A 23,645-nucleotide genomic window follows, 5' to 3' on the forward strand; every position below is an offset into this window, starting at 1 on the left:
GGTGCAAAGGAGGGTCATTGTGGAGGGAGAGGAGTGGAAGAGGAAGAGGAGAGGATGGAAGGAAATCCCTTGAGGAATTTCTTTTTAAAAAAGAAAAGTTCCAAAAACTGCACCACCACCCCCCCTTTTTTTTTCCTTTTAATAGGAACAGGCTGGACCCTTCTGCTCCCCTCAGCAGACATTGGGGGGCGGGGGGTGCCACTGGGGTTGGACTGGGCAGTGATTCAAATCAGATCCTGAAGTTTTCCTGAAGCGAGTCCCGCTTGTGTGTGTGAGGGTTAGGATGGGGCGGGGGTGTCCGTCTGGGATTCCCTGCTCGGGACTCCAAGCGTGTCCTGCTCTCCCTACGTGTAGGCTCTCTCCGCGTGGACTTCCTATGTGCGTAGATGTGTGCTCGGGAGTCCTCCCCTGAGGTGTAAATCACCCCGGCCTGTGTAAACATGGATGCAAGCTCGTGTACGCTGTGTAGGCACGGGTGCACGCTCTCAGGTATCTGGGTTTCCGGGAATTGTGCGCGGGGTGCAGCGCCGCGCCGCGGCTGGGGCTCGGCGGCCGCGCGCGGGTCCGGCCGCGTCCCGCGTTCCGGGTTCGGCGCTGCCTCCGGGGCGGTGCGCCGCGCCCCTCCGCGATCGGTGCCTGCCGCCAGCCCGAGTGCGGCTGAGCAAAGCCTGCCGGGGTGGTGTGTCCCAGGGCCGCGAGCGCCGGCCCCCTCCCTCCCCTCCCCCTTGGCCCGCTCTCAGACTCAGATAAAGCATTTCCTTCCATTGTCATCCTACCCGGCCGGCCAGGCTGCCAGGGCCCTCCCCCTCCCGGCCCCCTCCCTTCCTCTCGCCGTCTCACAGTCGCTCTGCAGCCTCCGGCGACCGGGGGGGATGTGAGGCCGGCGCCCCGGCCCCCCGCCCGCCATGAGCCCCCGGCTCTGAGGGCCCCGGCCCCTGGATGCACAGCCCCGGCGCGGGTGAGTACCGGGCGGCCACCCCCGCCCCGCCCGCCCCGCCCTGCGCGCGGCACCCTGCGCCGCCCGCCCGGGCTCCGGCTGCTGCGGATGCGGCTGGGTCTCCGGCCGGTCCGGCTGGCCGGGTCCTCCGTGCGTCCTCGACCGCGCCCGCTCGGCCCAGCTGTAGCCCTCTCGCCGCCCGGGCTGGTTCCGGGGCCGGACGACTCCGGCCTCCTGCGGGGCGCCCACATCCGCCCGCTCCCGGGCAGCGACAGGCCCCGGGGAGGCAGCGGGAGGCCCGGGGCCGCCTGTGCAAGGGCTGGGCGTCCCGTCACCCTCCTGCCCGAGATCCCGGAGGCACGGCCGGCCGCCGAGGCCCGGGGAGGGGGCGGTGCTCCGGGGCGGAAGGTTTGGAAGCGGGAGGGTAAAGGGTAGGACCCACTGAACTGAGGCCGGACTTGTGGGGCTGGACATCAGCGCCCCCATCTCGTGGAGCCGGGCAGGGCCCTACTCAGATCCCGTGGCTGGGGCAAACGTCCCCTCGAGGGACACTGGGCTGGGAGATTGCTCTGAGCATCACCCCCTTATCCTTGATCACCCATCAGAGGGGAGAGACAGACACCTGTGCCCAGTTGAACTGTGAGGGCTAGTGCCCTTAAGGGTATGGGAAATTGGGGGTTGCAGGCTGAGTACTGAGCTGTAGGGAGCTGAATGTGTGTTCGCCCCCCGCCCCCCAGCCCCAGGTCTGTTAGTGCTGAGACGTATGAGAACCCGGGCAAATCTGGCAGCTGAGCTGTCTTTCCACTACAATTACTCCGCCAGTAAATTGGAAGAGAAAACTGGGTCCTGCAGGTCACCGAATGCGGCCCACTTCCTTCCCGCTGGCTGCCGGTTTGGGGCCGACCTGGGGCTGGCCATTGAGCCCTGAACTGTCCTTGCTGGCTGTCCAGCATTTCCAAAAGCCTCCTGCATCTGGCGCTGGTTGGCTTGCTGCAAACTATCCCTTCCCACATCCCAACTCAGCATCTGCCTGAGGCCCAGCTCTGCCTGCCAAATTTTTAGGGTGATAATAGGACATTGGCCCTCGGTGGCCCTGATGGGAGCTCAACATCTGGAATCAGGAACCCGTGCTCCAGACTTACCTAGTCTTAGGAGACTTCGCTCAGATTCTTTGCCCAGCCATTGGAGACCGTGACTTTGGTTGGTTTCTACCCTCTAACTTGTACTTAGGTGACCCATTTCTTCCCAAGAGGACCCAGTAGGCTGCCACACTCCCCTCCCCTCCCTGCCAACCCTCACAAGTCTTCCCAACGTCTTCTCCAGCTGCTGCAAACCATCCATTCACTCCCACCTCCTTGCTCTCTATTTCCCTGACATCTCCCCTCAGTAACTAAGTAATTTTCATCTTTACAGTCCCTCCTGAGGGAAACTGAGGCACAGAGCAGTTCCACTGTGTGGTATCCAGATAACTGAGATTGGACCAGGTCCAGAACCCGCCGGGGCTGATCCTTGTCCCCCTCTCTGTAGTCCCAAGCTAGGAGCTCAGAGCTGGGCTTCGGGAAGGTTGGAAACCGTGTGCACCTGAACCCCGTCGCTCAGTTCAGCCCCATGGCTGGGTCTCTCTCTTCTCTCTTCCTATGAGGGGCAGAAGCTGAGCTTTGCAGCAGAGAAGGTTTCTCTTTGACGCTGGTCACCTCACTTAAGCTCGCTTTTCCCACAGTTGACATCGCAGGAGGTGGCGTGGAGGGACTCTGAGTCCGCTTTGCAGAGCTCAGAACCGGATGGACTGACCACAAATAACCAGTGTTCAGTAGGAAGCAGGGACAGGTAGAGAATACTAGGTCCTTGCCTCCGGGATAATGGATCTCACCTAGAACGCCTGGTGGCTCAGTGATGGGGAACGAGGACCCTTTTGCAGCTGTAGGCATGCTTCCTAGGACCGGGAAGATGGCAACCTTTGAAAGCCATCACGTCTCTTTTGCCTTCTTTCCCCCTGGCCTTTCTTTAAGAACTGGTAGTTTTAAAGTTCACCGAGCCCAGAGAGGAAGGTAAGCTACTAATGCAGGGCCCAGGGTCACCCAGCCAGGGAATGGCTCCAGCCAGACCCTGTGCCTCTGCCAGTGCCTATCCCTGCCCAAGCTCTTTCTTCATCAGCTGTGGTCTGGAGCCTCCAGAGGAGCGCAGGGTATGCATGACTCCAAGGCATCCCCCCCGGAGGCCCCACCAGCTCCACGACTGTGCACTTGTATATGTTGGATTTGTTCATTAGATGTGGCGCTTCCTCTGGGGCAGGAAGCCTTGATTTCCTGTGTTGGGGGGTGGTGGCAGGGACTAGGAGTGGGGGGCCCACCGGGCCATCCCTGATGTTGTTTGGAATCACAGAAGGGCAGAGCTTTTGCTTGAGGCTGCTTCCCTAATCCAAGGGAGGCAGGAAGGAGAGCGCCGGCTGGACCGGGAGGCCCAGGTTGAGGCTGGAGAAGGCTGTGAGTGCCATGAGATGGGGGGTGGGTAACACAGCAGGAAGCCTGGGGAGCAGGTGACCCCGCCGGGTATTGTCTTACTTACAATATTTTCCCTGTTTCTGTGGTAACGTTCCATGGGGGCCTTAGGCCTTAGGCTGCAGGAAGGTGCTCCAGACAGCCCTTTCCTTAGTGGCCCGCACGCTGGGAGCCCCCACATCTCGCTACTCCCCAACCCTTTCAGCTCTGTAGGACCAGGGCCTGGGAATCCAGACAAGTGGCCTGACCAAGCACTGACTAGCGGGCTGAGTGGAAGCCCCATACTATCTCCTGGTGCGCAAGGGGCAGGGGGAGAGGGGTAGGCTGGGCTTGGGGAAGGCTCCAAGCAGATTTAGACACCAAGTGTAGCCCCTTCCTCTGCCTCTGCTTCCTCGTATCCCATCTTTTTCTCCACTGCTCTCCTCCAGTTATTCAAGGGGTAGTGGAGGACAGGGGTTGGGGTGGGGGCAGAGGCAGGAGGGATGTTTTCATCAGCACAGCGTAGCTCCCTTGGTTCTGGGCTTGTTCCCAGAGGCAAAATAAATTCAGGCTAGCATCTGTTTAGCGTGCGCCTCCATGCGATATGTGTGTGCGCACTGGGTATGTGGTGGGCGTCTTGTGTTTGCCCAGGGCTGTGTATATCGATGTGGTGGTTCTGTGGCAATCTGTGATCCATGTGCTGGCCCTGTAGAGTGTTTGGGGCTGTGCACACATGTGGCACAGATGTGTGTCTTCTGTGTCATGGGCACCTTTGTAAGTTATGGTTCTGTGTGAGGTGTATAGAGCCTACGGATAGTTTCAGAGCAAGTGTACCTATGTAGGAGCTGCTTTTCACAGGTGTCCAGATGTGTGTAAAGTGCATTGTCCTTTTTTTTTTCAAGACAGGGTTTCTCTGTCTAGCCCTGGCTGTCCTGGAACTCAGTCTGTAGAGCAGGTTGGTCTCGAACTTACAGAGATCAGCCTGCCTCTGCCTCAGGCATGTGCTGCCATGTCTGGCATCCTGTCCATCATCTTTAAATGCTAGTTACTGGCCCAGTTGCTTCAGGACCCTGTGAGGAAAGTACAAAGAATATTATCAGGCCCCATTCCCACTGCCTGTCGGAGTCTGCGGGAGTCAGGAGAGGGACCTGCCTTCTCACTTGCATGGTGGCTGGAGTCAGGAGAGGAACCTGCCTTCTCACTTGCATGGTGACTGATTCTGGTGCCCAAACCTGTGTCAACCTCTTTGTTTATTTCTGTGGAGGAGACAGACCTGCAGAAGGTGTGTGGTCTGAGGTCACGGGGCTATGTAGAGAAAGAATTCAGACACAATGCACGCTTCCAAGACAGGTCCAGGATTCGGTGTGGGTACCTGTGTGTACACTCACACCCGGTGGGTGTGGTGAAGGGGACCCTGTAGGGCCGGCTGCCGTAGATGCTGCCTCAGAGTGGCACTGACTTATCCTTTGGCGTTCCAACCTTTCTGGCTTTGTTCTTGTTACCTTCCTTTCTTCTGTGTGGGAAGACCTCGGAACCCTCAAGAACCACACTGGCAGCCAGGGAACCCCGTTTGCCAAGCTGGTCACTCAGCAAGCAGTTCATCCGTTTGTTACAGACGTGCCGAGCTCTGTGGCATGCATTAGATACAGATGTGCGGTGGGCACAGAGGTACACGCTTGACCTCAGGGTGCTCCTGCTCTCCTGGAGAACAAGAAAGCATGGGCAGGAATGAGGAGATGAATAATTTTATACCTGGTGATTAGTTCTCCGAAGGACACGAACTGGGTTAGCAGCATAGTGGGACTTCCTTAGACAGAGTGGCCACAGGAGGTCTGAGGGACACCGACACCTTTTCTCCCCAGACTAGAAGTGAGTCCCCGGATACAGGTGACGGATGCGATCTGGACTGAGCTCTCACTGAGGGTTGGAACTGGACTGCCAGTCTGGGGGACTGCAGAATCTTATTCCCTCATGCACACCCACCCCCACCCCTACCACTGCCACCACGGGTTGACCCGAGGGACAGAGAAGCAGGGACGGCCAAATAGGGCTCAGATTAAAGTTAAGAACATGGCAGGCTCTGTCAGGCGCTCCCAAGCACCGCCCATTCCTAACCCTCCTGCTCTACTTCCTTCCTGGCTCTTTCCCTTCCTACCTTTTCAACCTGGGGGAACCACTGTGCCAGGTCCCTCCCCTCTGGGTGTAGCTGGCTGCCTCTGTGGCCACTGGGATTTATTTATCTAACTCAGGGTCACCAGGGAGAGAGAGTGGATCGAGGCTCCGAGAACACTGGGGTCCTGGGAGATAACAGAACCAGAAATAAGGGTAGGGGCCTGAGGTGGGCAGGGCTCATAAGAAGCTGCCCAGCGGGGCTCAGGCCAGAGAGCTTCGGGGCTCTCTTTCTGTGCCCTTATATTTGCTCCCCAAGCTGAATGTCTCTCAGACCAGAGGGGCAGAGGGGTCTGGCTCAAGCCACCTGCTCTACTTCCGTCTGAAGGAAGTTCCCTCTTGGGTCCACCTGCAGGCCTGCCCCTACACCCCCCTCTAAGGAGGTTAACCTTCACCCCAGCAATTTGGGCATAACTTCCCTGCTCTCTGCCAGCAGCCTTCAGACTTCTTCTTCCTCTCCTCAGTAGAGGGTTTTTCCTGGGAGACCCAGAGTTTCCCACTGGCAGCTGGCACAAGACAGTGCAGCCCCTGAGGACCGGAGGAGCCTTGAAGGAAGAGAGGAGAACTGCTTCCCTCTCCCTCCCTGCAGGCCCCTCCAGTGCTTTCATCTCTAGGCCCCTGCCTGCTAGCCTTTCCCTGCCTCAGTGGCAGGCTCTTATTGGGGGTCGGAAAGTGCAGGAGGCAGATGGGACTCGGTGTTCCCACACTATCCCCAGGCCACTTCTCTTCTCATATTGCCATGCTGGGATGGGAAACCGTGGCGGTCCGAAACCCTCAGCTTCATAAGCTGGAAATAACCAGAGAGCTCCCATTGCCCTTGCCTTCCGCTTGGCTCCCTGCGGAGCTGGGTCCAAGGCGCCCACTCCTCTTTCCTCCGGTAGCCCTCGGCCCAGAAGTCGGATTCCCCTTCTGCAGCCTTCGGGATGGCAGGCAGGAGCGGGGCAGGCTGGGAGGTACAGGTTCGGAAAGAGTCGGGGTGGGGGAATTCGGAGACTTGGGCTGTAACCGACTTGTTTTGCTTGCCCCACAAACCTGCACGTCCGGGGCATCCGCTGCGCCCTCCGGGGCCTTCAGGTTGTAGAAGTGCTCTCAGAATGACAGACTGGTGCCACCGGGTTGGGGCAAGGGGGGTGGGGGCGAAGGGGGGAGCCCCAGGCAAGGGGGAGCTGGAGGGTTAAAAATAGCTGCTCGGGTTTCGGTTAGCAAATGTGGAGGCGGGGAGCTGGAGGCGCGGCAAACGGGGCTGTGCTTCCCCTGGGTCCCGGAGTGAGTCACCATGAAGAGTTGGTGAGGCAGCACCCTCACTCCGCCACTCTGCAGGGCTGCACGCAGGGAGCCCAGGGCTCAAAGAGATACGGCTCTGGGCCAGAAAGGCTGTGTAAAATGGGGAAGACCAGGGTTTGAACGCTAGTGGAGTAGCCGTGGGGACTGGTGTGAGGCCTCAAAGTTTGTTTTCTCCTGGCTTTTCCAGCGTCATCCTCATCGGGGAGTGTAAACTCTCTCGTTGGAGTCTAAAGCATCCTCCAGATGTTAGTTCACATGCCCAGTGCCGGTGGCAGAACCCAGCAAGGGCCAGTTCCGATAGGGACAAGAGGAGAGAATGGTTGATCTGGGCTTAATCTCTCTTCTTCAACAACAAGCCGAGCCTGGGCACTTTCTTCCCTGGGACGCAGTTTCTTCCTCACTAATGTGGAAATAATAATATTTTCAATTTCGCAGGGTTGCTATAGGGATTAGAGGAGATGGTGTGAGTGACTTATGTCATGCCTAGTAGGAAACCAGTGAGCACTGAATACTCATCCTTATTATTGATATTATTGTTCATATTTTTGAAGGTCAGGAATGGAGAATGTTGGAGACATGACAGAACCGGGCCCAGCCCCAGTTCACAGAAAAAAACAGGCCAAATTCCCTGCTCTAGATTCCTCCACCCCTGTGGGCCTGGAACAGCAGAAGTCTGTAGCCAGCAGTCACAGGGTGGGACCCCCGCTTCTCTTGTTCACTCCCTTCCCAGAGAAGCGGGGTGAGGGGAACCCCAGGCCTCATAGCCAGCTGGTTTGTCAAAGAGACTGCCGTGCCATCCTGGATAGATGGCCCCTGATGGCTTCCTATGTGGAATACCTTGCCAACATCTGCTGCTGGTGACCTTTCTTTTAGCTCCTCCCTGGCAGCCCTGAAGAGGAGGGTGAAGCAGAGGAGGGGTGGGCAGGTCGGTGACATCAGCAGTATTCCCAGTGCCCTGGGCCTGGAAGAGACATGAGGCATTGCTTTCAGGAAATATCATTATTCAGCTGACAGGCATTCATTAAGTAAGGCCTGGCTCTGCCTAGCCTGGGCTAGGCTCTCACTCTGAGTCACAAGAGGCAGAAGGCCCTAGCATGCAGATAACATGGGCTCCCTCAGGATGCTGGGGTCCAGGAAGATGTGGAGTCCTTGAAAGCCCTGTGGCCTAGTTCTCATGTGTTGACTTTGCTCCTGGGGTACGCACTTGCGTCTTGTCTGTACAGTGAATTGTTACTGCAAAGGTAACAGCAGAAGCAGACAGTACAGGGCAGTAGCATTAGTGGAAAGTAGCATGCTCTGCAGAGTCCTACCATGAGAGGGACCCTGGACCCTCGGGCACATGCCGTCCCAGTTTCCCTTGTGCCCCTTAAAAGGGCTGTCTTTTTTTTTTTTTCTTTTTTTTTTTTGCTAAAATGAAATTGCAGTACGCACGCTGTCTCTTTCAGTCAGCGGCCTCTACCTTCCTGTGCAGGACAATCATCTTATCCAGTCCCCATTTGGCTAGAAATCATCCTTGCTGTTGCTTTGTTCAAACCAGTTGCTCAGGACCTTGCATCTGGCCGTTGAATTCCCTGAAGGCTGTGTGAGCACCGTAGCTGGATTTGTGGTCTGGGGAGATCCTTGGTAAGTGTCCAGGGCGGCCCTGGCTGCAGAAGGGGATGGAATCACCCAGAGAGATTCTGCCTGATAGACTTCTGCCATTTCCCCAGAAATAACAGGCAAAGAGGAGGCTACGATGGCATGACTGGATCTGGGGACGTTTGGGGTATCTGCTGTCATTAATATTAATGTGGTATCTCAGTGCCAGCATTCATAGCTTGTTGCTATTCAAAGACTCCAGATGCCTCCCATTTGCTTGGTCTGTACTGGGCGCCCACCCCTAGGGTAGGGAGTGGATGGGGTCTGTGGCCAGTGCCTTCCTCCTTCCCCAAACTTAGGGCTTCTTGGCTGTTCTGAATGTGGGTGCCCCTCTCTGCACTGGTGGGTGCCTCTGCTCTTCCACCTGCCCAAGGTCTACCCAGGGGAGAGGCTGTGTCCTTCCAAGGGAGTTTATTCTGAGTACCAGTCTGAGGGTGACTTGCTCTGGTTATGCAACTGGCGTTCTCTATGGGGCTTGACAATTCCAGAGTGCTCTCACAGCCTGCGAGCCTCCAAGGCAGCCCTGGGAGGTCTGCTTATTTAGTTATACCCTGCTGGAAGGAGCCAATAAAACGATGAAATGCACAATCAAGAAACTGGGGAAATATAAGATGGATAAGGAAGTGGAGACGAGCCTCCTGGAGACAGAGGCATGCAAGGGACTCAGCGTGTTTTGTTATTTGGTGTGTTTTGGACGGAGTAGCTCATGCTTTGTGGAAGCGTGCCAGTGCTGGGGGTCACTCTACTGTTCTGTGTGTTGTTGGTGGCCTCACTTCACCTATTAGGAGGTGCCCATGCCAATGTACTGATCATGAGCTTAGGCAAGTTTCTTTTCTCCCTCCCTCGCTCCCTCCTTCCCCCTCTCCTCCTTTGCCCTCCCGTCCCCTCGCTCTTGCTCTTTCTCCTTTCTCTTTTCTCCTCTCTTGTGGCACTGGGGATAAGCCGAGGGCCTCTCTCGTGTTAGACAAACGGTCTAAGGCCAAGCCACACTGCCCTTTTGCGTGTTTCTTAACCTCGTCAGGCCCCGGTTTCCTTTGTAGCAGCACCAGCTTCATAAGGCTGTAGAGGACTACATGGTCAGCATTAGCGCACGCTTGCTGGACGTTATTAATGTTATTCACTAATGTTTAGAATAACACTGTACGTAGCTGGGAGCTTTCCCCGCCACCTCAGGAACAGGCCGGGAGACCTTGGGGTGGATCAGGTGGAAGCTGCGAAGGAAGGGACTTACCTCCCCAGATACACCAGCCCCTGGGAGAGGCAGAGCTTCCGAGCTAGGAAGAGTGGGGTGCACAGGTAGGCCCAACCCAGTAGCAACCCTCAAGGGGGTGAAGACACCGCCCCCAGAAGCAGCATTGGGGTGGTGACTCTGCTTCCTGTTGGGGCAAGCAGTTGAGAAAGGCTGGCTGGGATTGGCTGCTGGGCCAAGTGGGCACCAGGAAGGAGAGAGACAAGCCCTAAGCTCGTAGCCCCCACATTACAGATGGGGCCTCAGATCTTGCCTGCTTAGGATGTTTTCCCTGTGATAGAAAAGGATAGTGGCTAGGTTTGTAGTGAACTTCCAGTAAGATCAGAGCTGCTGGAACAAGGGAGTTATGGGTGAATATAGACTTTAAGTGCCTCTGGGCTGTCAATGTTTAGAAATGCCAGGGCCATTTGGACAGCCTTTAAAGCCTGTCTGCTCAGGAATTCTTTAGGTGGACAGGGCAGTGCAGAGCAGGCCAGGGAGTGATGGCAGGCCCAGGGAGTCACCTGGGGGAGGTAGCTTTTTCCACAGAAGCGAGTTCAGAAAGGCTAAGGAGCAGTTGGAGAGGCCGCAGGAGGTGACAGAGGCCACAGGGTCCGGCTGTTCTTTAGCAGAGAGAGGCAAGAGCCATGCTCTTGCATGAATGACCTGGGACCCCCGCCTCAAAATCCGTGAGGCCACCAGAGGAGCTGGGTAAGTGACAGAGAGCCAGAGGGGACACTTTGCCACTCTTGAGAAGCTTGATCCGCTACTGCCATGGTTACATCTACTTCCTGTTTGATTAATTTTAAACGGGGGGTTGGGGGGAGTTGGGGAAGGCTGGGTCCTGGCTCGGGTTACCACTGTGTGGGGCTGTTTACAACAGCGGCATGTGGGATTCCCAGAAAGAGACTCCAAACCGGACATCCTGTGGCTGCAAAATACCCAGGTGTCAAGAGCTAAAAATAACTGCCCTAGAGCTTCAGCCACCCAGAGGTGGAGGGGAAGGGGCCTTCGGGCAGGAGGCGGCCTGAAGCCTGCACTTCCAAACCTCTTACCTCTGGGTGTCCAGCTGCCTTGCCAGCGAGCTCTGTCTCTTGTCCCTTTGCAGCCGACCCCAGCCCTTTAACGGTGTAGGCGCACATCCCAAGCTGTCTACCTGCCCGCTGAGCCTGCACCTGCAGAGAACCTGTGCAGCTTGTTTGGGGGCTCCTGTGAAAGAGAGTCTAGGGGAGGGCTTGAGAGAGCATCTAGATCAGTGGTTCTCAACCTGTGGGTCAAGACCCCCCCCCAGGGTCCCATCTGCCACTGAGCAGATGCCCCTCTGAGCCCCTAAACCTGTGGCAAACAGTCTTATTGTTTACCAAGTCCAGTTACTGCAGGAGACTTTTTGGGCTGTCTTTCATGGGTATCCACGGGTAAATGAGACTGCCTCTGGCCTCCGGCCTGCTGCATAGGGTCAGGATAGCCTCTGGCCTGCTCTGAAGAGCTTTCTTTACTGTAGGTTTGCTGCGTGCTGGCTGGCCTCAAGGTGTGTGTTAGCTGAGAGCAGGATTCTAGAGCCATCATGCTGTGTGACCTCAAGCGGTTGTTTTTTTTTTTTTTGTTTTTTTTTATTATTAATCTTATGCTACATGTATGTGCCTGAGTGTATGTATGTGCACAGTGTGTGTACAGGAACCAGGGAGGTCAGAGGAGGCATGGGATCCCCTGGAACTGGTGTTATAGATGGTGGTGAGCTGCCGTGTGGGTGCTGGGAACCGAACCTGTGTCCTCTGCAAGAGCAGTAAGTGTTCTTAACTGCTGAGCCATCTCTCCAGCCCCTGACCTCGGGTTATTTGTGCTGCTGGGTCTTAGTCTATGTGTCCATATAGAGATAAAAACAGTAGCCTCCTGGGGCTTGTTACAAGCATTGGGTACATGAGCATGTGACAGGCGCTTGGAGCAAGTACTCCTAGCGCACAGTAGTTTGGGTGGACGGGAACAGGAAGCCTGTGCTGTTGGGAAGGGTGGGGAGGAGTGATGGAGCTGGGGACATACAAAGGTGGATGCTCGTGGTCGAGGAGGGAGGGTGTGCTAGGACCAGGTCCGGATTCCTAGTGTCAGAATGAGGTTCTTCCGGGTTCGGGGCACACAGGAATATTAGGAAGCTGTGATGGTGCATGGTTGATGGCAGCTGGCCTCTCTTCCCATTGAAGCCCTACTGGGTACCACCGTGGATCATGCTCTCCCCACGTGACCTAGCCAAAGTCCTTAAGGCTACAGATCCTCACTCCCTTCACAGGCTTCTTTTGGGAGCCCGCTCTCTGTCCCCTGGGCTCTGCATAAGCCTGAGCAAGAAACAGTTCAAAGCTAAGAACATGAAGTTTTGGAGGGGGCGGGGGTTCGAGGAACTGTTCAAAAGGTCTGATTCCAGGAACAATTTTAAGGAGTCTGGAGTGAGTGGGTGAGAAACTTATGCTCTGTCATACTTTTTTTTCGGCTCTTTGGATTTTTTAAAGATTTATTTATTTTATTTTATGTATGGGTGTTTTGCGTGCATGCTTATGCATATTCCTTAGAACCAGAGTTACCGCCAGTTGTGAGCTGCCATGTGGTTGCTGGGAATTGAACCCAGGTCCTCTAGAGGAGCAGCTAGTGCTCTTGACAGCTGAGCCACCACTCCAGCCCACACTGAATTTTTTTAGTAACTACAGGTAGTATGTATTTATGAAAAATTGTTTAGGTTATAACATAAAGTAGGAGCACATTTTTTAAATTGTGTGTACACGGGTGTATATGTTGGTGCGTATGTACTCGTGTGTGTACATATGTGGGCATGTGAGTGTTTATGTGTGTGGAGGCCAGAGGCCAACCTCGGGTGTCATTTCTCAAAAGACATCCATCTTGTTGTTTTGAGACAGGGTCTCTCGCTAGGACTTGGGGCGGCAGTTAGTCCAAACTGTCTGGCCAGTGACGCTTATCTCTGCCTCCCTAGTGCTGAATTGCTAACTTGTACCAGTATATCCAGCTGGCTTTTAAATTTCTTTTTTGTTCTATTTTATGCGTATGAATGTTTGGCTTGCACGTATGTCTGTGTACCATGTGCATACAATGTCTGCAGAGGTCAGAAGACGGTTTTGATCCCCCATAACAGTTACAGGCAGTTGTAAGCTGCCATGTGGGTGCTGAGATTTGAACCCAGGTCCTCTGGAAGAGCAGCCAGTGCTCTTATACATGGAGCCTTTCCATCAGCCCCTTTTCCCAAGTTTTTATGTGGGTGCTGGAAATTCAGCTTGGATCATCATGCTTACACTGCAAGCACATTGCCAGCCGAGCTAGTCCCCGAGCCCCTAAAAGGTATTTCAAAGCCAGGCACACTTTACTCCTAGAAGTGTATATTCTTTTAGTTTGAGGCTAGCTAGGGGCCCAGTCAGACCTCAGAGGATTGATCCCCGTGCCTCAGCCTCGGATTACAGGTGAGGGCTGTTTGAAGCAGGAAACAGGCCTCATTATCTGTCAGGCTCTTCAGCCTCCAGCTGGGTGGCCTCTGGAGGTGTCAGCACCTGCATTTGGAATCACCACTCACAGTGGTCTGCTTAGACTCCTGCTGGTTATGAGCTAGCACCTCCTCACACCTCCCTCTGCCGTGAGGGGACTGGCCTGAGTGGCTTCTGATCCTCCAGGAGCTCAGTCAGATACCTGGAAGAAGAGGCCTCTTTCCATGGCTCTCACAGGCCTTAGAGGCCTGACAGCCGTGATGTTCCTTCTCCTTGTTTTATTCTTGGACTCTCCTGGGACCCTCTTCTCTCCTCTGCCAGTCCTCACAAGGAGTCGGGCTTTGCTTTCCTCCTGTATCGCAGCTAGAGACTCTGAGGCTGCAACCTGGGGTGGAGAGGGCTCAGCCTGGAGCCCAAGACCTTGGCCTCGTACAGCCATCTGCTTTCCCCTTGCACCTGAGCCTTCCTGGAGCTTTCTTTCTAGCTTAAATCTGGGGACCAGGGAGCTGGGAGTAACCTGGGCTCAGGTTTCTCATCACCTTGTGGGAAAGATGAGGTCAAAGCTGGGGCCTGGGGCAGTGATGGCAAGCCCAGAAACTCAGCTTGTCCAGGGCCCCCAGGGTGGGCCCCCACGGTGTTCAGGTCTAGTCTGAGATTTGGTAAGAGCTGTGATGTACCTACAGAAGCAGGAGATCTGAGGCTCTTGGTTCCCTGTGGAATTAGATGCTCTGGTTCAGAAGGGAAGCTTGGTACATCCTCCCACTGACTGAATTGCTTAAGCCTGACTGCAGTTGCTTCCAAAATAGGTGTAAAGGGGGGGGGGGGGGGGTTTATCCAGGCTCCTGAGGAAAGCACCCAAACCCAACCAAGAGCCGTGTGAAGAGGTTCAGTCCTGGATAGTGGTGTCAGTCCTGCAGGTCAATTCTCCCTTGTTTTTCATGTGGTTTGACCCACATGATTGCCACCCTCTGAGAAAGGTAGTGAGGTCACTGAGAAGGAGGGATCCCCAAATTCAGGCCGGAATGGAGATACAGGATATTCTTTTCAGCTCAACCCTCCTCCTCAAGGCACCATGAGGTACCGTCCCTCTTCACGCAGAGAACTATTCGCAGGGAGCGAGGGAGTAAAGGGCTCTATCGAGAAAGTGCTTCTGGATTTGGCCTCTTTGGCAGTATGCATGCACACACATCCATGTGGCTGTCTGAACAGAGTTTATGTCATAGGTCACCGCCACAAACCACCCCTTCCAGCCGGCGCAACAAACCACAAGGCCCGAGGTTATTTTTCTCCTGTCCTCAGTGCGTGGTGCCCAGACCTGTGGTTAGCAGGGGTATGAGGCAGGGAGGGTCTTACTGTGAAGGCAAGGTCAGAGGGGAAGTGCACGCAGATTGCCAGGATGCTGGGAGCTCTGGGCCTGGCAGAGTATCCAAGTTTGGTTTCTGCTGCTCTGATAAACACCAGGACCGAAAGCAGCTTTCGGGGAGGAAAGGGTTTATTAGGCTCACACTTCCATGTCAGAGTTCGTCCATCCTTGAGGGAAGGCAGGGAACCACCTGCCACACAGGTCCATGGGCCTGCCTGACCGCGGTAGTTCTTCGTTTGAGGTGACCTCTTCCTGGGTTGGGTCAGATTGACAACCAAAATTAACTGTTATACAGGCAGCTTACTAAGAGTCAGTCCAGGTGTGGGGCACGCCTTTGATCACAGCACTCAGGAGGCAGGAGGAGGTAGGTCTCGAGGTCAGCCTGGTCTACAAAGCTGGTTCCAGGACAGCCAGGGCTGTTGTACAGAGAAACCTTGTCTCAAAAAAAAAAAAAAAAAAAAAGAAAGAGTCAGTCCAGAAACCTCTCAGGGTCAGGGCCCACAGAAGAAGGGGTCCAGAATGTGAATGTTCCTGAGAAGAGGAGGCTGTTTCTGGAGTAGGTATTCCCTGGGGATCACAAACCTTGAGAAATATTCGTGTCTTAGGCAGGAAGTCGTGAGATCATTGTGTGTGATTCATCAGTTACCGAAAGGATCGACCGTGTGCCTTAGAAAGTGTTACTGCAGATGATAATGGCTGGTAAACACTGCCACCCATACCATAATTAATGATATGCAGAGGTGTGGGGACACTGTGAGTACATGAGAGGTGAGGAGAGCAGCTCAGATGAACACCGTGCCAGTGTGGCCTTGGGCAGACTGCCAACGCTGGTTGAACTAATAGGTAGGGCAGCGTGTCCACCCAGGACTGGTACTGAGCCATGGGCGCCAGTGTCCCACAGGCCCCTGGGGCAACCTTCTGCACGTGGTCTGGTCTGAGGAAGCATATCCACTAACCGCTGCCTGCAGAAAGACCGAAGGTTCCTTGACCTTCCTGGGAGGGCCTTCTGTCCCTCGTTCCTGAGCTGGAATGGCTGGAGGGTGTGTTCACTGTGGACAGGTATTGTGAGAACGCACAGCTACTCCCCCTTCCACACTTGCCTTGCTCTTTCTGCTGCCAACCAGCCTGGGGTCCTATGGTAGTTTTGTGGACTATTTTCCATGGAAAAGATTTCTAGCTCTGGTTACCTCAGAAAGAGGCTTGAGGCCTCTTAGTGGGTTTCTTTTCTTGGACAATCAAGGTGTCAGGACACAGAATGGGGAGGAGAGGGCCCTACACTGAGGTCCTTGGAGTGTGTATCTTCACCATTTCAGAGCTCTTACCAGATCTCTCCCGACCTGCAGCCACAGCCCAGCTCCTTCCCACTGTGCAGACCATTCCTGTTCCCTGACATTTCCTGTATGCTTCTCTAGGCCTGTCCCCCCCCCCCCGCCCCCGTCCCCTGCTGGCCCCACCACGCCTCCCAGCCTGATTTTTCCCCCTCAGGCTGTTGGGAGCATGCTTTGGCTGCCCAGGGAAGATGGTATCTGACCACATCAGGGAGGGCTGAGGGCATTGTCGGGTGAGCTGGGGCCTCCTTAAGTCCTCGTCGTCGGTCGCTTGAGTAGCTGAGTCACTCGGTAGCTGGCTGCAGAAGAGGGAGCTGGAGATCCCACTCCACCAGCCTGGAGTGGCAGGGCCAGTAGCCCCCCCCCCCCCGACACACCTTCACCTCTCTTCTTTCTGCAGATGGAACCCAGGTAAGCCTGGGTGTCCACTGCCCCAGTCTCCCTGGCACAGGTAAACATCAGGCCTGGGAGAGACTGGTTGGTGGGGCATAAGGGATAGAAACAACCTGAGAAAGCTGAGGCCTGAGAGTTTGAAGAAATAGGGAGTGAGCTGGGCCAGAGAGTTGGAAGATGGGGGTTCCAGGGAAGGCACATTGCTGGGAAGTACAGCAGGGAAGGGAAAGCCAGGATGCGGAGTAGGGTATAGCACAAGGAAAAGGAGGAATCTAGTGTTTATCCTTTATCCTCAGGCCCTAGTCAGATACCAGGTAAGCTGTGTTCTTCTCACTCTGTCCTCACTCCTCATGAGCCCTGCAGGGAGGAAAAGTCTCTCATTGGTGAGATAACTTTCTCCTGGGCCCTCCCAGTGGCCTGGGCCTTCTCCACTGTCACACACTCTTCCTGGAGACTGGGCTGCAGCGGAGGACTGACTTCCTGTTGCTGCGCAGATTTAGAATGTATCCATGGAGCCGGGTCTAGGATGGAGGCCGGAGGCATCCCTGGCCTCAGCTCCCAGTGGATACTGAGGACTTGCTGAGTGTGGAGACATTCCACATAGCAGAGGGAACCAGAAAGTCAGGGAATCTTTGTCTTGGTTCAGCTGTCCCAAAGCTTGGGGGAGACAGGACACACAAAGCAGGGGGTGAGGGGATGGTAGCAACACGGGGCCTCCGCTAAATAAGAGAAACCTGGCTTGTGACTTTATTGTATCACCCTAAATCCTCAATGAACCTCATCCCCGTGAAGCTCCAGCCTAGGCCACTGAGCAGAGATAGCAAGATTCCCCCCCATGGTTCCGAGTTTATTGAGTGACTACCTTATACCAGGTAGTGTTCTAGGTCCTGGGATGACGAGCAAAGGCAAACCTAAGCCCAGCCTTTGGAGCTTAACCCAGGCCTGGTACTGTTATTGGACTGCTTGCAATGCTGTGAGCAGCCGATGTGGAGTTGAGGAGGAAAGGCGTGCTGCAGCCTGGCCTTCGTCAGGCTGGGCTTTGAGCAGTAGGTAGAGTGTGGGAATGGAGAGGTGAGGACTGTCCTGACCGGAGACATAGTGAGCCGAAGACCAGGGAGATGAAATATGCGGGGTTTGCTATGGGATGAAGGCACTGTCTGAGTGGGTCTCTGTTCAGATGGAGACCAAGTTGAGGTGGGTGTTCACGGGCAAGTGTCTGAAGGAGGCTTCTCCAGAGAACTTCTGCCGGACCTGTACCTTGTTGGGGGGCTGCCCTATGAAACCCTAAACAGGCATTCCTGAAGTTCTGAACAGAGTCCCTCCTCTGTTCCCGGCGTCCCTTTGCACCGGTGGTGGTAATGCTGAGGGAAGGCTGGTGGTGGCTGTTAGGCGGCCGCTCCCAGCTTGTTGTGACTGAAGCTACAGGCCTCCGGTATGAAGGTACAGGCCTCACTTCTTCAAAGCCCTGCGTCGTCAAGGGAGTGACCTCAGGCAGCCAGGACACCAGAGCTAGGGAAGACTGAAACCTCCCATGGGTTGGGAATATGTTGCCGTTGGAGGCCCATTCTCTACTGGAATGATTTCTTGGGTAGCCACGTGACCCGGGCTGAGGGCCTGGGATCTAGGCACCGTTTACTGTGGGTGGCGTCTGGATGCAGTCATTCTCTCAAATGCCGGGGAGGGCCACAGCAGGCCTGGCTGGACTCCTCTCTCATGCCCATTTCACAGGCAGGATTGGAGTGACACCCCTCAGGGACAGCGTCCCACAAGCTCTTTTCTTGCCCGCTGGGAGCTCATTCCAAGGGAGGTGATTTCCTGAGGGTTGGCGGGAGAATAGAGCCGTGGCCTTAACAGCTCAGGACCCCATCCCCCCCTCTCTGCGCCTTGCTGGGTGGCTCTAGGCAGTCCCCCTCACACTGGGGCCTCACTCACCTCATCTAGGGCAACAGGTAGCAATAATTATCATCCAGGGCAGGTGGACTGGGAGTTGAGTAAGTTTTATCACACTCACGCACGCACCACAGAAGTTAAGGTTATGGCTCCTATGGTTGCATCAGGCCACAGGCTACATTTCTGAACTTTCCCATTGGTGCTTTGCAGGGGATCTTCTCATCAGGGCCAGATCCCAGGGATAGGTGTGGCTACTCTGTGAGGAGGAGGTGCCTGAAGAAGGCCTCTGTGGGGAGTCTCCCCCTCTCTCGCATTCTCATCCCTCCCCTTCCCTAGGACCCCCCCCAACAGCTCCCCCTCCCGGCTGCTCAGCCCATCCTGGCCAGCTGGCTGTGCTGGCACACTCGCTGGTCTGCTGGTGAGCTATAAATAGCTCCTGCACCCACGGCCTTGGCAAGGTGCTCCTGGCGTGGGTGCAGAGGACACTGGAGAAGAGGCAGCTGAGCCTGCTGCCCCCGCCAACCAGGCCTACAGCTGGCCCGAATGGGAAGCAGGGGTCTGTACCACAAGCTCATGGGCCTGGTGAGCTGAGGGGCCTGCCCTGAGAACGGGGTTCAGTAGGCCCTAGGTGCCTAACCAGGGCTGATAGTGAGCTCTAGCACTATTTCTGGATCCCAGGACCAGAATGGTACAGACATGGGAACAAGAGAGTGGCAGCTGAGGGTCAGGGAGGGCTGTGGGATTAGCGGCTGAGCAGAGTGGGCCTGTTTACCACCCTGAGGCAGGCCGACCTCATCCCAGAAGGACAAAGGCCAGCGGGATATAGAGCCTAGAACTGCATCACTATGGGTGTCACTGTCGTGAAACCCTATGACCTTAGCCCCAAGCCAGTGGAGATGCGCCGTAGAGGGGAGACACCGTGCTTTACTGTCAGATGGCTCGGCTCTAGCGATCGGCAGTCGGAAGGGACTGCGTCTGTACTCTGTGGACCTCCTTTCCCACAGGTGGAACACAGGCCAGTGTCCACCTGTAGCTCTCCGTTTGGCTTACGAGGAAAAGGCCCCCCTGAGGGTGTTTTGACTGATGTGAATCAGCCCCAGAGGGTTCAGTAGTCTGTGACGAAGTTCCTGCAGGCTAGTCTTCCAGCTGACTCTGCTGTGTGTCCCCAGGCTGCCCTGCCCTCCAGCCAGACACACCAGGCTCTCAGCCCCAGCCCATGGACCTGCGAGTGGGCCAGCGGCCCCCCGTGGAGCCCCCACCGGAGCCTGCGCTGCTGGCCCTGCCGAACCCCCAGCGCCTGCACCGCCACCTCTTCCTAGCAGGCCTCCAACAGCAGCAGCACTCAGCTGAGCCCATGAGGGTAAAAACAGAACTCCCCGGGCACACCCCAGCCTCCCTAGACCATAGCTCCGTCCTTTGCTCCTGCCCTTCCTGAGCTGCCAGCTCTGTCCACAGCTCTCCATGGACCCACCAGTGCCGGAGCTGCAGGGGGGACAGCAGGAACAAGAGCTTCGGCAACTCCTCAATAAAGACAAGAGCAAGCGAAGTAAGGGTGGGGCTTGTCTCCCCTCGTTTCTGCCTGGGTGTACAGGGTCAGTCTACCGTAGGTCTGTGGGGGGAGGAGTGGAGGATGCCCTCTGCTTACCTGGTTCTGCATGTGAGCAGAGGTGGGTATGGGAGTGCCTAGAGGATGCACAGGAGGGGCGGGGCCTCAGGCTTGGCTAGCTCTCTTGCCCAAGGGGTCCCTGAGACACCCTGTACTGAAAGTGTGGCCTGGGCAGTGGGCAGCGAATGTGCCCAGGAGGCTTCCTCTTCACCCGTTGCCACCAGCCTTCCTGGTTCTCTGCCTCTGCAGGTGCTGTAGCCAGCAGTGTGGTCAAACAAAAGCTGGCTGAGGTGATCCTGAAGAAACAGCAGGCGGCCCTTGAGAGGATGGTCCATCCCAGCAGCCCCAGTATCCCCTACAGGTAGCTCACCACCCCTTGGGTCCTCTCTGTGCCCCCTCTTCTCTACATGCTCATCTGTGAGTGAGCGTATGTGCGTACGGCCCCTCTCCTCCCCTGCACCGATCACCTGCTTCTTACTTTGTGCTTAAACATAGTTCCCGAAGTCCCCCTCAACCAGTACCTGCCTTCCTCTCCCCTTCGGTTTTCTCCCTACATCTCATCTGAGGCCCCTCACATACCCAGAAGTCCTGGTTCCTAGAAAAGGCTCCTACACTGAGTCTGCAGGGCGTCCTAGGCTCCAAGGCCTGAGTTTTATGCTCAGAGCAAACATCTTCCTTAGCATGGGTGACCCACTACTGCCACCTGGAGATGGCTCCTGTCATGCCGGCTCCACACTGCCCAGCTCTGTGGGTGGCTGCTTTCCTGGCAGGTGTGCTCAGGGAGGCACCTGTGCAGAGTGAGATTTCAGGGCCTTTGGGCACCCTGGGCCCCTGAAGTAGCCTTGACGCTCGCCTTGCAGAGCTCTTGAGCCCCTGGACACCGAAGGCGCTGCCCGCACCGTGCTTAGCAGCTTTCTGCCTCCTGTTCCCAGCCTGCCCCCTGAACCCCCGGAGCACTTTCCCCTGCGTAAAACAGGTGAGCCAGGCACATGGAGACCTCTGAGGGGGTTAAATTAGGTAACTCTGAGGGCATTAGATTAGGTAAAGGTCCTTAGATCTAGTTCAGGAGTGTGGGGGTGAGGGAAAGCTGGGACAGTTGGCACACTAGCTTTTAGGGGGGTTTTGTTGTTTTTTGGTTTCGGTTTTGCCTTTTCCCTCTGTAACCTAGAGGTGGTTGGGAGGGAAGAGGTCCGGCTTGGTAGTGCATGCCGTTAGTCCCAGCACTCAGTAGGCAAAGACAGGTGGAACTCTGTGAGATCGAGACCATCTTGGTCCACATACTGAGACCCTGTATCAAAAAGAAAAAAAGGTGGAGAAGGGAGGGGTCGCTGGCATAGGGGTGGAGTGACCCCAGCTCCTCCGCAGTGTCTGAGCCCAACCTGAAGCTGCGCTATAAGCCCAAGAAATCCCTGGAGAGGCGCAAGAATCCCCTGCTCAGGAAGGAGAGTGCCCCGCCCAGCCTTCGGAGGAGGCCTGCAGAGACTCTTGGAGGTAGGAGCCAGATGGACCAGATGGGCCTGGGAGTCGCTGTCCCCATCCACGGTGTTGCCCCTCCTTCAGGCCACCTTCCACCCAGGTGGAAGTTCCCACGCGGGACTGCTGAGTGCCCCACACACCTGCCTGCCAGAGGTCGAGCTGAGACTGAAACCTCAGCCTGCTGGGTTAACATTTACCATGAAAATCAGCTTCTGTGGGCCAGCGCTGGTCCACCAGCTTTCTGTCCCTCTGGGGAGAAAGCAGAAATACATGCCAGCGGGGAAGGAGCCGTGACTGGGGATCTTGCCCAGGACCACCCACTCCTGACCTGACTGTGCCTTCCTTTTTCCTCTCCCCTCAGATTCCTCCCCCAGTAGCAGCAGCACGCCTGCGTCGGGGTGCAGCTCCCCCAATGACAGCGAGCATGGCCCCAACCCTGCCCTGGGCTCGGAGGTAAGGCCTTGCTGGGGACTGTTCTCTCCTGGGTCAGTTCTGAGTCTCGGTCTTTTCCCAGTGAGTGGCCTGGCCTGAGGCTTCAGGGTCTGGGCAGTCCCTAGCAGGGCCTGTTGGGTGTTCTGGGGACGGCATACCGGAGGTAGAGTTCCAGGACTGGTGACCCGTCACCCCGCTCCCCATGGCAGGCGCTCTTGGGCCAGCGGCTGCGGCTGCAGGAGACCTCTCTGGCCCCGTTCGCTTTGCCGACAGTGTCCTTGCTGCCCGCAATCACGCTGGGGCTGCCTGCCCCTGCCAGGGTGAGTGGCTGGGGCACCCTGCCCCCGCTCCGAGCTTCTCCAGCCTCTTTTCTGCCTGTGACTATTGCCTCACTTTTTTTCCTTTCTCGCCTGGGATCCTCTCAAGCTCTGAGTTTCTGCCTTTCTTTCAGGCTGATGGTGACCGCAGGACCCATTCAACCTTGGGCCCCCGGGGTCCAGTCCTGGGGAACCCCCATACTCCCCTCTTCCTGCACCATGGCCTAGAGCCAGAGGCTGCTGGCACCTTACCCTCTCGCCTGCAGCCCATTCTCCTGCTGGATCCCTCGGTCTCTCATGCCCCACTGTGGACTGGTGAGTCTTGATACTTTTCCCAGGATGGCTGGGATTTCTGCACCTTGCCAAGGGGCCAAGCCCTGGGAACGACCCACCCTCCAGTCCCTCACTGTCTGTAACTCCTCACCAAGCCCTGCCTCCTCTCTATGGCTCCCAGGGTTCCTTCCTTCCTTACATCATCCTATGTTTTCCAGTGCCTGGGCTTGGGCCCTTGCCCTTCCACTTTGCCCAGCCCTTACTGACCACCGATCGGCTCTCCGGGTCAGGCCTCCACCGGCCACTTAACCGGACCCGCTCAGAACCCCTGCCCCCCAGCGCCACCGCCTCCCCTCTGCTGGGCCCCCTGCAGCCACGCCAGGATCGGCTCAAACCTCATGTCCAGCTGATCAAGGTGAGGGGAACCAGACGGGGGAGGTGCTGAGGGCATGCCTGACTGACTGAGCCCCAGTGGACTGAAGGAAGGACACGAACGAGGAGGAGAGGCCTGAAGGGCAAGACAAGTGGCTGCTGGAGAGCCAGCAGGATGAATGCAGCCTTATCCAACCCATTGCCTGCCACCTGCCCTTCTCTCTGTCCCACTTCTCAGCCAGCCATCTCCCCTCCCCAGAGGCCTGCCAAGCCCAGTGAAAAGCCTCGACTGCGGCAGATACCCTCGGCTGAGGACCTCGAGACAGATGGCGGGGGAGCGGCCCCTGTGGTGAATGACGGCCTGGAACGCAGGGAGTCAGGCCACGTGCCTTCTGAGGGCAGAGGCCCCGTTTCTCTGCAGCAGCACCAACAGGTATGGCTGTGCCCGAGGATGCTGAAGAGAGTTTAGTCAGAAGGCTCAGGGCTTGGCATAGGATGGGGAAGGGAAGGAGATAGGAAGTCAAGGTCCACACCTTGAGTGTGCATTAGTGCGTTTGTGTTTGTGTGTGTGTGTGTGTTGGGTGAGGCTGGGCGGGGTGTGTCCTGAGAGCTGTGAAGGAAGGCGTGTCTGCAGGCCTGTGCTCATAGGTCCTTTTTATGAGGGCAGCAAACCTTTCCAGGGAAGAGCTTACCTAATCACATCCCCTTGGTAAAGATAGCCCCAGCAGAGACCCTTTCTCCAAAGTCATGGGCTCGGGACCTTACGAACTGGGAAACGGGATTCCACCGGCAGCGCTTGGTGGTGGCAGTCCACTTGTGTTTAGTGTCTCCGGCAGTCCTGGGAGAGGCGATCCCAGTCAGAGCAGGCTCGAGGCCTAAGGCGTTCTTGCGAAATCCGGTCACTAGGCTGGGTGCTGGTTTTCAGGGAGCTCAGAGACTAGATAAGCCAGGCTCACATCTGGAATAGCCCTGGAAAAGGAGCCTAC

The 23,645-nt window shown here is 56.3% G+C and overlaps 1 protein-coding gene across 8 annotated transcripts in view; it reads left to right on the plus strand.

The window, feature by feature from the left end:
- The first annotated feature begins 469 nt into the window (after positions 1 to 469).
- Hdac7 (histone deacetylase 7) overlaps positions 470 to 23,645 on the plus strand; it is a 37,641-nt gene continuing 14,465 nt past the window's right edge. The window contains exons 1-11 of one of the 8 annotated variants that reach the window (XM_060388707.1): positions 470 to 489; positions 19,353 to 19,543; positions 19,639 to 19,729; positions 20,039 to 20,150; positions 20,650 to 20,765; positions 21,155 to 21,280; positions 21,627 to 21,718; positions 21,907 to 22,017; positions 22,149 to 22,329; positions 22,506 to 22,702; positions 22,898 to 23,092. In XM_060388707.1, coding sequence (XP_060244690.1) covers positions 19,400 to 19,543; positions 19,639 to 19,729; positions 20,039 to 20,150; positions 20,650 to 20,765; positions 21,155 to 21,280; positions 21,627 to 21,718; positions 21,907 to 22,017; positions 22,149 to 22,329; positions 22,506 to 22,702; positions 22,898 to 23,092 — 1,365 coding nt within the window. In that variant the 5' untranslated portion in view covers positions 470 to 489; positions 19,353 to 19,399. Of the gene's footprint in view, positions 490 to 545; positions 959 to 3,401; positions 3,421 to 9,807; positions 10,445 to 19,352; positions 19,544 to 19,638; positions 19,730 to 20,038; positions 20,151 to 20,649; positions 20,766 to 21,154; positions 21,281 to 21,626; positions 21,719 to 21,906; positions 22,018 to 22,148; positions 22,330 to 22,505; positions 22,703 to 22,897; positions 23,093 to 23,645 lie in introns of those variants that run through there. The other 7 variants (XM_060388708.1, XM_021632816.2, XM_060388709.1 and 4 more) reach the window with 7 other exon arrangements.

Source organism: Meriones unguiculatus, chromosome 8 (genome assembly GCF_030254825.1).
Source record: "Meriones unguiculatus strain TT.TT164.6M chromosome 8, Bangor_MerUng_6.1, whole genome shotgun sequence".
Lineage (NCBI taxonomy): Eukaryota > Metazoa > Chordata > Mammalia > Rodentia > Muridae > Meriones > Meriones unguiculatus.